The sequence below is a fragment of the Saimiri boliviensis genome, chromosome 16 (assembly GCF_048565385.1).
Source record: "Saimiri boliviensis isolate mSaiBol1 chromosome 16, mSaiBol1.pri, whole genome shotgun sequence".
In the NCBI taxonomy this organism is placed as follows: Eukaryota; Metazoa; Chordata; class Mammalia; order Primates; family Cebidae; genus Saimiri; species Saimiri boliviensis.
The window spans coordinates 1,381,425-1,393,808 of record NC_133464.1 but is presented as its reverse complement, the minus strand read 5'-3'; the positions used below and the strand labels follow the sequence as shown (position 1 = coordinate 1,393,808).

The 12,384-nt window shown below is 54.9% G+C and overlaps 1 protein-coding gene across 10 annotated transcripts in view; it reads left to right on the top strand.

Annotated features, from left to right (window-relative positions):
* Positions 1-12,384, top strand: part of MCF2L (MCF.2 cell line derived transforming sequence like) — a 208,262-nt gene that overhangs the window by 64,505 nt on the left and 131,373 nt on the right. For 3 of the 10 annotated variants that reach the window (XM_039473186.2, XM_074387427.1, XM_039473183.2), the window contains exon 1: positions 8,639-8,964. The exons of 3 other annotated variants lie outside the window; for them this stretch is intronic. In XM_039473186.2, coding sequence (XP_039329120.2) covers positions 8,886-8,964 — 79 coding nt within the window. In that variant the 5' untranslated portion in view covers positions 8,639-8,885. Of the gene's footprint in view, positions 1-7,804; positions 8,353-8,638; positions 8,965-9,007; positions 10,457-12,384 lie in introns of those variants that run through there. 4 more of the 10 variants (XM_039473180.2, XM_039473179.2, XM_039473182.2 and 1 more) reach the window with 3 other exon arrangements.

Genomic DNA, 12,384 nt, shown 5'->3' with positions numbered 1-12,384 from the left:
CATCACCCTCGTAAGCTCTCCCTCACCCTGCATCCTCTGGGGCTCTCCACTCCGGCCCAGGCAGTTGGCGTGTCAGTTATATTTATATTACGCATCCTGCCATCTGGGGCTCTCATCGAGAATTTCTCGGACATGGTGTGACATCAGTGGGTCCTTTGTTTCGGAGCAGGCGCGTTCTCCTCACTCTCTGGCACGGCCTCGGCATTAGGGGTTTCCTCTTTCTGGGAAGCTGTTCCTTCTTGAGAACACCGCGTGCTTTGTTCCTGCAGTGCGGGAGGTGGGTCATCCTGGGGGGAAACTGCTGGCCGCTCGCAGAACAATGGGACGGGAGGAGGCTGTCGACCGCTATCTAGGCCTGAGCTGCTCAAAGGTATTCTCGGTGCTTCCATGGGAGAACATCTGTTGGAAAGGGGGATGTCAAAACCCAAAAGGTGGATAATTGGTAACAACGCACTGTGGCACACACCCGTGACGGCCAGGCTGCACAGGGGCCGGGCGTGGACGGGCATCATGTCCACAGCAGCAACTCAGGTGCTGCAAACCGAGTTTAGAATCTTAGGAGCGCACACAAGCTCACGAGGCTTTCTCAGTAACCACGCGTGCCTCCGTTGTGGGAGGTGCACAGTGGACAGTCCTCAGCCTGTTCCATCTGTGAGGGCAGGAGCCCCTCCTCAGGTGTAGAGAAGGCCATCTGTCCTCACGCTGAGCTGCGGCAGGGGCACCTGTGTCTCGAGGTCCCTCAGTAACCTCAAGGCAGAGGCCTTCTGTCCCTGTGCCTTCTCTCGGGGGGGGCTGTGTCTTAGTCTGTTTTCTGCTGTCATACAGAGTATCATGGATTTTTAATTTATAAACAATGGAAGCTTATGTGGCTCATGGTCCTGGAGGCGTGGAAGCCCGAATTCGAGGGGGCGCGTCTTCCCAGGCAACGGCATCACCTGGCGAGAGCGGAGAGACCCAGAGGGGGCCGAGCTCACTCTTGTAACTGAAACAGCTCTCGTCCAGCCATGTCACCACGGTCCTCCGATCCGGTCACCTTTTCTTAGGCCCCAGCTGCAAGCACAGTGGCATTGGGGTGAGGCTTCCCACACGTGACTTTTGGGGGACACATTAAACCCCAGCAGGCTGCCTTGTCCCCTGCTCATTTTGGTTGTTTCGTTGAAACGTGGGTGTGATGGATGCTCGAGTTTCTCTCTGAGGGGGTGGGATAGGCTGTCATTCCAGGGAAGGGGGGCTTTGGGGTTCACTGTCCAGACTGTGTTCATTTCCTATTGCAGTTGACAAATCACTGCAAACAGTGGCTAATGACGTGCATTCATGGTCTATAGCTCTGGGGGCCAAAAGTTCTAACCCCAAATTGAGGGCAGGGCCGGTCCCTTCAGGAGGTTCCAGGGAGGATCCTTTCCTTGCCCTCTCCAGCTCCAGGGGCTGCACACACGGACGCTCACACACATGCATGCACACACATGCACACACAGACATGCTCACACGTGCACACAGGCACATGCACACACATACATGCACACAAGGACATGCTCACACATGTGCACACGAACATGCTCACACATGGACACTCAGGCACATGCACACACATACATGCTCACACCAGGCATGTTCACACATACACACACACTCAGGCACATGCACACACATACATGCTCACACCAGGCATGTTCACACATACACACACACTCAGGCACATGCACACACATACATGTGCATGGACATGCTTATGCACATACATGCACACGGACATGCTCACACAAATACACATGTGCACACGGACATACACAGTAAAATCAGGCCCATGCACACACATACACACATGCACACAGACATGCACATACACATATACATGTGCACACGGACATGCTCACACACATACAAACAGGCACATGCACACACATGCACACAGATGTGCTCACACACGTACACACGTGCACACAGACATGCTCATACACGGACACACACTCAGGCACATGTGCACACACAAACATGCACACCGGACATGTTCACACATGTACACATACTCAGGCACATGCACACACAGACATGCTCACACACATGTGCACATGGACATGCTCACAATCAGGCATATGCACACACATACACACGTGCACATACATGCATGTACACATACATGTACACACGGACATGCTCACACGTACACACTCAGGCACATGCATACATGTGCAAACGGACATGTTCACATACATACACACGTGTACACCGACATACACACACTCAGGCACATGCACCCACACACATGCACATGGTCATGCTCACATACATGCACACGCACATACACACATGTGGACTTACCGTCTAGTGAGGCAGTGCTGTCTCCCCGGAGGCCTGCATGTGCAGGTGGGTTGGGGTCCCCCGTGTGGTGCAGGCCAGGCCTGCTATGCTGTGAGGTGCCGGCCACGGGGGGGGGCTTCACTTCTAGCTGACCCAGTTGGTGGCCACATGCCTGGTCCCTGGCCAGTGCAGCCTTCACACGTGACAGACCCTTCTTGCCCAGACTGTGGCAACAGGCAGGCCCTCTCCTTCAGCTCGGGACTGCTGGGCAAAGCACAGGTGTAACTCTGGAGCCAAACCCCCGAAGGCCCCGGCAGAGCCGTTCCCCCAGGACCTCACCCCAGGCTCTGGGAGGGAAGGCCCCAGTTCCTGTCCAGAGAGGGTGTGAGGAAGGAGCCCCTGTGGGCACAGGCTCCGCCTCTCTCTCCAGGGCACAGGTGGGAGGGGTCCCAGGCAGCCGATGCCCTCAACACACAGCAGTTTGCTGAATCCAGAATCTGGGCATCTTTGCCTTAATTTTTGGCTCTTCTAGGAAGACTCTAGTTGGTACCCACTTCTCACCAAGCACCTGGCCCGTCCTGGGGCGGGGTGTGCTTCCCTTTCTGAGCAGCTAAAAGATGTTTGAAGGGGTGGGGCCTGCGGGTGGGAACCTGTCTGGGCCTGGAGCTCTGGGAGGTGGACGAAGGGGTTCTGGAATATTCCAGGCTGGTGCCAGATCTGCCACAGCAGCCTTGTCTGGCTCCTGGCTCAGCTCTTCCATTCTGAAAGAGCCTGTGGCTCCCCCCGACCCCTGCCGCCTCCACCGCTCTCAGTAGGGAATGCTACTGTCTCTTCACATCCTTCTGCCAACCTGGGGCCCAGGCATGTCTCATGGAATCTAAAGTTGCTTTTGAAGGAATTCTTTCTCCATGGAGCAGATTCCTTCTCCTCCTCCGGCATGGCCTGAGCGTGCTCTTCCTGGCCAGGATTCCAAAAGAATGGCATCAGAGGGTGACGAGGGTCCCTGAGCGCCTCCTAAGCTCCTCAGACCTCCCTCCTCGCTCAGGACTCCACAGCAAGGCATGGCTGGGAGGGAACCGCATGTGTGGGGACCAGGATGGACACCAGGCAGAACCTCAGGTCGTCAGCAAAGCCCTCAGCGGGTCCCCAGGGCCACTCACCTCCCTGCACCAGTGTCTCCAGCCAGTCCTGTGTGTGCCTGCTCTGTAGCCTGTTGTGGTCCCTTTCCTGCTGTTGTGGGTAAAATTGTGTTCCCTGAAAAGATGTGTTGAGTCCTGACCCCTAGCACTTGTGGGTGTGGCCTCAGGTGGAGATGGGGCTGCTGCAGATGCATGAGCTCAGATAGAGTCACCCTGGAGGAGGAACCGTAATCCAACCACTGGTGTCCATGGAAGATGGGGAGAGACACAGGCAGACTGGTGTGTGGCTGGGTGGGGCCACAGCCAAGGGTGCTGGCCCCCCAGAAGCTGGCAGAGGCAGGTTGGCTCCTCCACCGGTGTGCACAGCCACACCAACCACCTACTTGCTCCAGGCCCTGGAGACCCTACCCCTAGGATGCAGGTGATTCCCAGAGGCTTGGCCTGCAGCCCGACCGGACGGGTTGTGCCTGGGGGTCTGACGCATTCAATGTAACTGAGGGAGGCTGGGTTCACCAGGCTGCCTGGGAGGAGACGGTGTCTACTTTCGGGTGCACCTCAGCACAGGGTTGGTGGGGGGTCCCAGCTGGGGCAGTCAGCCTGAGTCAGTGCACAGCCCACCTCGGATGGCCTCTGCCCGTGGCGGTGACTCCTGAAATTCTGTTGAGGCAACCCTGGGGCCCCGGGCTCTACAGTTGCCCAAGTTGATGTCAAGCTTTGAGCTGTGGTTCTTGCCTCTGGAGCAGCTCTCCCCACCATCCGGGCAAGTGGTCTCTAGCTAAAGTGAGTTTTCCTTTTATTTTTTAGCTAAACAAGCCCATGTTAGCAATACCCGGGCTGCCCCCAGGATGGCGTGAGCCCATCACAATGCTCCCTGTGACAGGGACCCCTCACCAAGGACTCAGGTGCAGAATCCCACAGCGTCCTGTGTCTGCCCTGTGTGATGCATGCTACGACATCACTGCACACATAAAAATCATGGGCGTATTTCAGAAACTAAAACAGCCATGCCCTTGGCCTGTAACACTATTTGTAGGAAATTAACCTAGAGATACAATCAGGTGTGAGATGACGATTTGCCTGTGTGTTGTTTTGCCGCAGTATTTATGACAGTCAAGAATCACCAGAAGCCCTGATTAAATTTTGAAACACACATCCCAGGAAATATTTACTCAGCTATTTAAAATCATGTAGAAGGGTGGCATCATGAAGAAACGTTTGAGTGAAAAATTTGTTACACGCAATATACATTGCTTTTATAATTTTGTATAAAAGGGCATCAGAAGGATAAAGAAAAGACATCTAGGTGATGCTGTTAAAGTATATTGTATTTTTATTTTCTATATTTTCCAAAGTGAACACAATGATTTTGTACTCAGAAAAAATACGTATTATTTGTTTTATGCATCAGAAGGTAATGGTCATTTGTGTGTGAGAACTTTGGATGATGCATCCGGGCCAGCAGCCTGCCAGATTTTATCCCCAAAAGAACATCTCCGAAGTGTCCTTAATCACTGATTCTGCCTTAATGGTTTGTGTTAATGTGAATTCCGGACTTCCCTGCTGGGTAAAGCCATCAAAAAGACAGAAGTCCAGCAGCTCCTCCTGTTCCTTCCTGTCCCGCCCCTCCCTGCCCTGTCCTCGCTTCAGAAGTCAGTTGTTCAGTCGTCCATGTGGGGACTGGGTTCTGCTGGCTGCTGGAACACAGGGACCTGCTCACACGTCATACTGGCCCCCGGGAGGGAGGTGCCAGCAGCTGCAGCTGCCCTCCCATCACCTACACAGGCGCCACGTCGCCTCTGCTGCGGCGTGAGCCCTGGGCGAGCAGGAGCCACCGGCCTTGCTCAGCGCTGCGCCCGGAGTGGGCCCCGGTTGCCCAGAATCGAGGGTTCGTTTCCAGATTTCCCTGAGTGGGTCTGGGGCCATGGCTCCAGAGCGGCCCTGACATGCTGGTGTAACACCTGGGGCTCTCCCAGGTCACCAGGAGCTTCTGGATTTCCTCACACAGCCCCATTCCAGTCTCCACCCTTCCTTATTCCCCTCCCAAGGCACAGAGTGAGGCTGTGCAGAAAACACCTGTGCCTGCCCTCGCGTGGCCGGGGCCACTGCCCCCCCGAGCCCGACTCCCCTGGCCTTGGGCCTTGGCTCTGGGAGCTGGGCCCTGCCTGCTGCAACTCCCATCTCTTGCCTGTTTGTGGCTGATGATCCGGAATGGTCGCTATGAGGATATTCGGTATCCAGGTGTTGTGTTACCTTCCGCCTCCCTCCTGGGGCGCCTCTGGTTCCTGGGAGAGAGGCCGAGGCAGGATGGAAAGAAGCCTGTCCCTTGGGAGACACGGCTTGCGACGTCACCTCGGTGTGCTGGGTCTGCCTGGCCGGAACTTTGCAGTACCATTCTCCTCCTAACACCACAGCGTCCGGGATGCAGGCACCACAGGTCTGCACCTTGGTGCCTCTGTGTGGCCTGAAGCAAGTCGCTGAACCTCTCTGTGCCTATTCTATAAAATACTAAAAACGGTGCCATCTCCCAGCTCTCCGCAAAGATCACTAGTTCACAGCAAGGGGAGTGCTCTGGTGGGTGCCCAGGGCTCTCTAGCGGTGTGCACACTGGTGACAGTTGTTCTTTAGACAAGTATTAAATGATTTTTATGGAAAGATGGCATCATTTCTGCTATAATTTAAGACAGAATAAAGACTTGACAGAGCTAGAGAGAGAGAGTTTAACAAATCAACTCCTGAAACTGTGGGTGCTGGCAGTCCGAAATCTGCAGGCGGTGGGGCAGCCGGAGCTGCGGAGAGCTGGGCTGTATCCGGGCCGTCTGGGGCAGAGCACCTGCTCCTCAGGGAACCCGTCTCTTTCTCTCAAGGCCCTTGATGGATTGGATGAGGCCCGCCCACGTTATGTCATACGCTGTACTCAAAGTCTACTGATGTAAGTGCCAATCCCATCTAAACACACCTTCACAGAGACAGCTAACCTAGCATTTGACCCAAAATCTGGGCATGGTGGCCCAGCCACGTTGACAGATAATAAAGCCAACAATCACAGAGACCAAGAGTCTCCACCCTGGTGCCCTAACGTGACATAGTGCCAGCTAGAGGATGTCGGCCGGGCAGAGCGGAAGACACAGGGTTGAGGAAAGAGGCTGATGGCATGTGTGGAATGCCCGAGGGTGAAGAGGGAGATGAGAGAGGCAGGAGAGGTGAGAGGGTGTGGCCCTTTCCTTTCGTCTTGCTTTTAAGACGCAACGGATTTCAGCACTGGCTCTTAAAGTGTGGACCAGCACATTTCAACATCCCAGGGAATTTTGCTAGACGTGCACATTCTCGGGCCCCACCCCAGACCTCCTGGATCAGCAAGGAGCCATCAGAGTGCAGCTGTGCGGGTTTAACAAGCCCTTGGGAGATCCAGATGCAGCCCAAGGCTGGGCAGGCTGGAGGACACCTGCGTGCCAGGAGAGCAGCCAGAGGGGAGGGCAGGTGCCCAGAGGGAGTGTGTGGGCTGTGTGGTCTGGGGACTAGGGAGGGTGTTGTGCCTTAGACTAGTGGAAAGGGCAGGGCCTGCGTTTCAGGACCCTTCTGCCTGGGCAGGCTTTCCCTGAAGCTGGAGGGGGCAGGGTTGGGCGGGGCCAGGGAGGGGGTGTGGCAAAGGTTCCCTGAACTGGCAGGGAATGAGCTAGGAGTAGACCTTCTGAGGCACGTTTTGCAGACCATGGGTAGGCAGGAGGCAGCAACTGTGCAGCTGCAGGCACAGTGGGGTTGTTTCAGCACTGGGCAGCCCCGGGGACACTTGTCCACTCCCTGAGGCCTTTCCATAGTCTCCCTTCACTGGGCTCCAAAGAGATTCTGTAGAACCCAGTGAAACTGCTGATACTCAATACGTTTCTCATGTTTAAAAAAGGAGCCATTTCTTACAGATTTACGCAATACTTTCTGTTGGTGGTTATCATATCTTTTATTCTGTAATTATTTATTTTTTACTCTTATTTATTTCCAGATCTATCTAGCCTATGCAGACCCGTGGGTGCTATAAGGCACCACTGTGTCACTTCATCTTTTTATCCCTTTGCCTCACCCTGTTCCTGAACGGTCACCACCCTGGAACGTCCAGGCGCACATGTGCCACTGGACAACGGGATGTTGGGGCACACACATGCTGCTGCGTGCTGGAATGGTGCACACATGCTCTGCTGAACACTGGGATGCTGGTGCATGTGCACATGTTATTGGCATGAGCTGTAGTTTGAACCTCAGCCATTTGATGCTTGAATTCCCAAACCATTCATGGAAATGGGTACTTCTTCCTACTGGGATCTCTCTCTCTCTCTCTCTCTCTCTCTCTCTCTCTCTCTCTCTCTCTCTCTCTTCTAACTGATTGTGGGGAAGGGTCTTATCACATTGTCCAGGCTCAAACTTCTGGGCTCGAATGATCCTTCCACCTCTGCCTCTGGAGTAGCTGGCAGTATGGGCCTGAAATACTGTTTCTTTAAGGAAGGGCATGTTACCTATTATTCCAAACCACAAAAGGAGGGCCCCGGCGCTGGGCAAGGAGAGGTCAGAGTTTCTTGCACATGGCCTTGTAGTGGCAGCCATGGCCCTGCATAGAATCTGCAGGTGGCAGCCAGGACGCTACGGGTGTCGAGTGCACATTGTGGCCGGGTGCCAACCATGGCGAGGGTGGGGAGCCCCGTGCCTGCCGCGCGCACTTCCCTCACCCGGTCCTGCGTCCTTGGACAGGCGATGCCCCTGCCTGGAGGGGCCAGTCCACCCCCGGCCAGCCACGGACCCACGCATGGACCCAGCGACCCAGGGACCCACTTACCTGGGTGTGGCGCGGGTGACATGCGGCCACGCGGAGGGGGCGCGCTAGGCTGCTGCGGCCTCTGCAGCTTCTGCACCCGCCACGGGGCGGCCAGAGGTAAAGGGAGGCGCGGTCAGGCGCTGCCCCGCCGAGGCACTGCGCTCCCTCGGTTGTCCACTCGCGTCCCCGCGGCTGCTCCATGACTGGAAGGCGTGGGGACGCGGAATGGGGCGGGGGGCGGGGGCGGGGGGACTTGCGCGGGGCTCCCAGGTGACCCCGGCGGTGACTGCGGGGCTCCCAGGTGACCTCGGCGGTGACAGAAATTTCTAGGTGACCTGTGTGACTGACACGCGGGCCTCCCAGGTGACCTCCGCGGTGACACGCGTGGCTCCCAGGTGACCCGCGGTGGTGACTCGCCGGGGCGGGCGCGCGCCGCTTCCGCTTCCGCCGAGCCGCCCCCCGCCCCCCGCGGCGCAGCGCGCGCCCCCCTCCCGGTGGCTCGAACCAATCCCGGGAAGGGAGGCGACGGCTCGAGGCCGGGAAGCGCCACCGCGCCCCCTCCCCGCCTCCGCCGCGCCCCCTCCCCACCCGGCGGCGCCCCCCGTGCGGAGGAAGCAAATCCGCGAGGATCATTCGTGCTGCGTCGGAGGATGAGGTTTTGGCTGCGGACTGAAGAGATGGCCCTGGAAGAAATGGTGCAGAGATTGAACGCGGTTTCCAGGCACACGGGTAGGAGGAGCTGCGGCCTCAGTGATCAGAGCCCCCGCTTGGCATCGGGGCTGCGTTGTAGGGAAGCGCGTCTGGGTTTCTGAGCCACCCTCGTGTTCCCTTGCAGCAGCCAGCTGTGATGTGGGGGCCCTGGTGGGTAGCCGGGGTGCGTCCAGGGGCTGTCGGCGATTGCATGCCGCCCGGGAGGGTTGCAGTGACTGCGCACTGGTGACTCGGGCTCTCTCGGGGACGCTGGGTCTGCATGCGGAGCCATTTGTGTGTCTGAAACCTGCCCATCCACCTGCCTGTCCTCGGCGCTGGCCACGGAGATGGAGAATGCACCAGCGCTTGGGAGCTGAGAACCATCTGAGCCAAGGGCTGTCAGAGCTCGGGGTCTCAGAGCCAGGGGCGGGGATGGTGAAGCTGCTGGAAGCTCATTTTGAGGAGGAAAAAATCTGGACGAATCAAGTGGTTCTTTTCTTCATTCAGTGCGATTTAAACCTCAGACAAATGTGTGAGACGGTGTGGGTAAAGAGTGGACTCTGGCGTCACTGGACGTTCATTTTCAGTATTAATCAAAATATTACTTCAAATAAGCTTTGAAGAGCAGTTCAGGTAGATTCTTTAGGATGTAAGCAGAGACAGGGCTGACAGCTTGCCTCTGGCCACGGCTGTCAGGCAGTGGCATCTGAGTTCTCACGCTGCGTTATGCAGAAGGAAGAGGCATCCTTAGTAGTTTTTCTTAAAATGAAGAGGAAATAATGATGTATCCTTGAAACTCAGCTGGTAAATGCTTTGTCTGACGTTGTCGTGTGTTACGTTCTATATGCCATCACTAGTTGTCTAACTAGGTCTTGCCTGGGAGATTAAAATGTCAGTTACTTGGTTTGGGTGTGGTTCTATCTCTTTCTTTACCCACCCCGATGGATTCTGAAAGCAAACCAACGACTAAATCAGCATCAGTACCATTGTATGGGATGGTCTAATCAAGCTGTTTTTAATGTGAGTTTTGGGGATCAAAGCTGCTGGGTTTATTGTGTCTGGGTCGAAAGAAAACAAAACCATTTCCATGATGTCTGCTCCCTGGTTCTTAGAGAATCAGCTCTCTTTTCCTGAAGCTTGAGTGGAGCTTTTCCGTGCAGGGTTTGCAGGGTTCGAGTATAGCGAAGGGCTGTGTGGATGCCAGGTTCACAGGGAGGCTTCTAATCAGCTGGCGGCGGGTAGGAGAAAGCGCCCCCTTACTCTGTGTGCCTCTGCGTGTGGCTCGGTGTCAGAATCACAGAGTGGGACTGCTCCAGACAGTGATGTCATTCCCCGAGTTTTTAGGAATTGGGGTTTCTTCATGGGCTCCGAGAGACACCTGCGCATTCTCAATTGTAAAAAGGCTATCTCAGAAGAGCAGCAGTGACACCAGCCAGTCCCTGAATGTCATGGAGCTGGGCGCTCGGTGCAGGCCATCGTCTCCTCGGAGCAGGCAGTGAGATGCGCATCCTCCCACACATCAGCATTACCGGTAATCGCATGCTTCACCAGGACTTTCAAATCCAGCTTACCAAATAGCCACAGTTATGAGCACTCCATAGTGCTTAGTTAGGGAGGGTGAGCCTGCATCATACCCCACTTACCACCCACTAATGCTGGCCTCTTCCTTCAGTACAAACCCATTTTTTGCTGACGCTGTGTGTGAGGTACCACTGAATGGGGCAGGTTATGAGGCTGAGAGGCTGTAAGCCATCATGCGGTGGCTAAATTGTGCGGTGTTGACATGATGCTGCTGCAGAGTGTAGGGGTGTGGTGCACGTTCTCTGGTAGGGCTATAGGTCAAGGTTAACCTGATCCCCACCTCGGGTTTAAATTCCAAGCACTTCCTCAGGAGAATTCCCCACCCGCAGGAGGACGCCTTTCAGCTCAAGGTCACAGAGATGCTTCTCCCTCTAGGGTCATGCCAGGGTCCGTGCCAGGTAAGAGCTGATGACAGCAGTGGCATCTGGCATAGGTCCTCAGAGCGGGGGCGGGGCTAGGTCACAACTGAGGGTTTGCAATACAGCGGCTGGCCTTAGAGCAGCTGCCTCATTCAGCTGCACAGAGCTTCACCCTCTGCAGATTCACCCCCAGCCCGCAGGCATTTCATCTTTGCTGCTGCTCAGGGCATGCTGCTGCAGTGTTTCAGTTTCAGATGTATGCCTTTCTTCTGTCACCTAGAACCTTCATTATCTAGGCTAATCTGCATGTGAAGCAGGATAATGTGTGCTGGCCATATGGTCTGGGAATCTGTATCCCTTGACCTTGAGAATTGACATTTTATGTGCTCTTCTGGACCTGCTCTTTATTAACAAGGCCAGGAGCACTTTCCCCTGACCCACAGGGCTCATTTTCACCTGTTTTGGTTTTCACTTTGGATTATTAGCCATTGGTGAAAAGATAGAAGACATTTGAGGGAGCAATGCTATGGCTATAGTTGATTTAAGTATTCGATGAACTCAGAACAGTGGTCCTCTAACTAGAGCACATAACTGCGTCACCTGGAGGGCTTGTTAAAGCACAGGCTTCTGGGCCCACCCTCACAGTTTCTGACTCAGGAAGTCTGGGGGAGGGTCTGAGAATTGACATTTTTAAGTTCTTGATGAAGACAGTGCTACTCCAGGAATCAAACTTGGAGAACTGCTGTAGTAGAAGAGTCTTTAAATCTAGCCCTGCCTTTTCCATTAGTTGACCTAATACTAACTCTTGTCATGACAGATTACGATAGATGGATAATGCATGGATGGATGGGTGACTGGATGGAGGGATGCATGGGTAGATGGGTGGGTGGGTGGATGGATGGGTGGGTGGATGAATGTAGGGGTGGATGAGTAGATGTGTGGGTGGGTGGATGAATGGATGATGATAGATGGATATGTGGGTGGATGGATGGATGGATGGGTGGGTGGATAGATGACGGATGAATGGATGGGTAGGTAGATGGAGGGATGGATGGATGTGTAGGTAGATGAGTGAGTGGATGTATGGTTGAATGGGTGGGTGGGCGAGTGGATGATGATGGATGAATATGTGGGTGGATGGATGGATGGATGGGTAGATGGATGGGTGGGTGGATGAATGTAGGGGTGGATGAATAGATGTGTGGGTTGGTGAATGAATGGATGATGATACATGGTTATGTGGGTGGATGGATGGATGGGTGGGTAAATGAGTTAGTAGATAGATGGATGAGTGGATGGATGGATATAAGGTAGATGGAGGGGTAGCTGGATGGGTGTATGGATAGATGGATGACTGGAGGGATGGCTGGGTGGGTAGATGGAGAGATGGAGAGATGGATGCATAGATGAGTGGATGCATCGATGGATGACTGGATCACCAGATGATGGATGCGTGGGTGGATGGATGGAGGGATGGATGGATGCATAGAGGAGTGGATGCGTGGATGGATGACTGGAT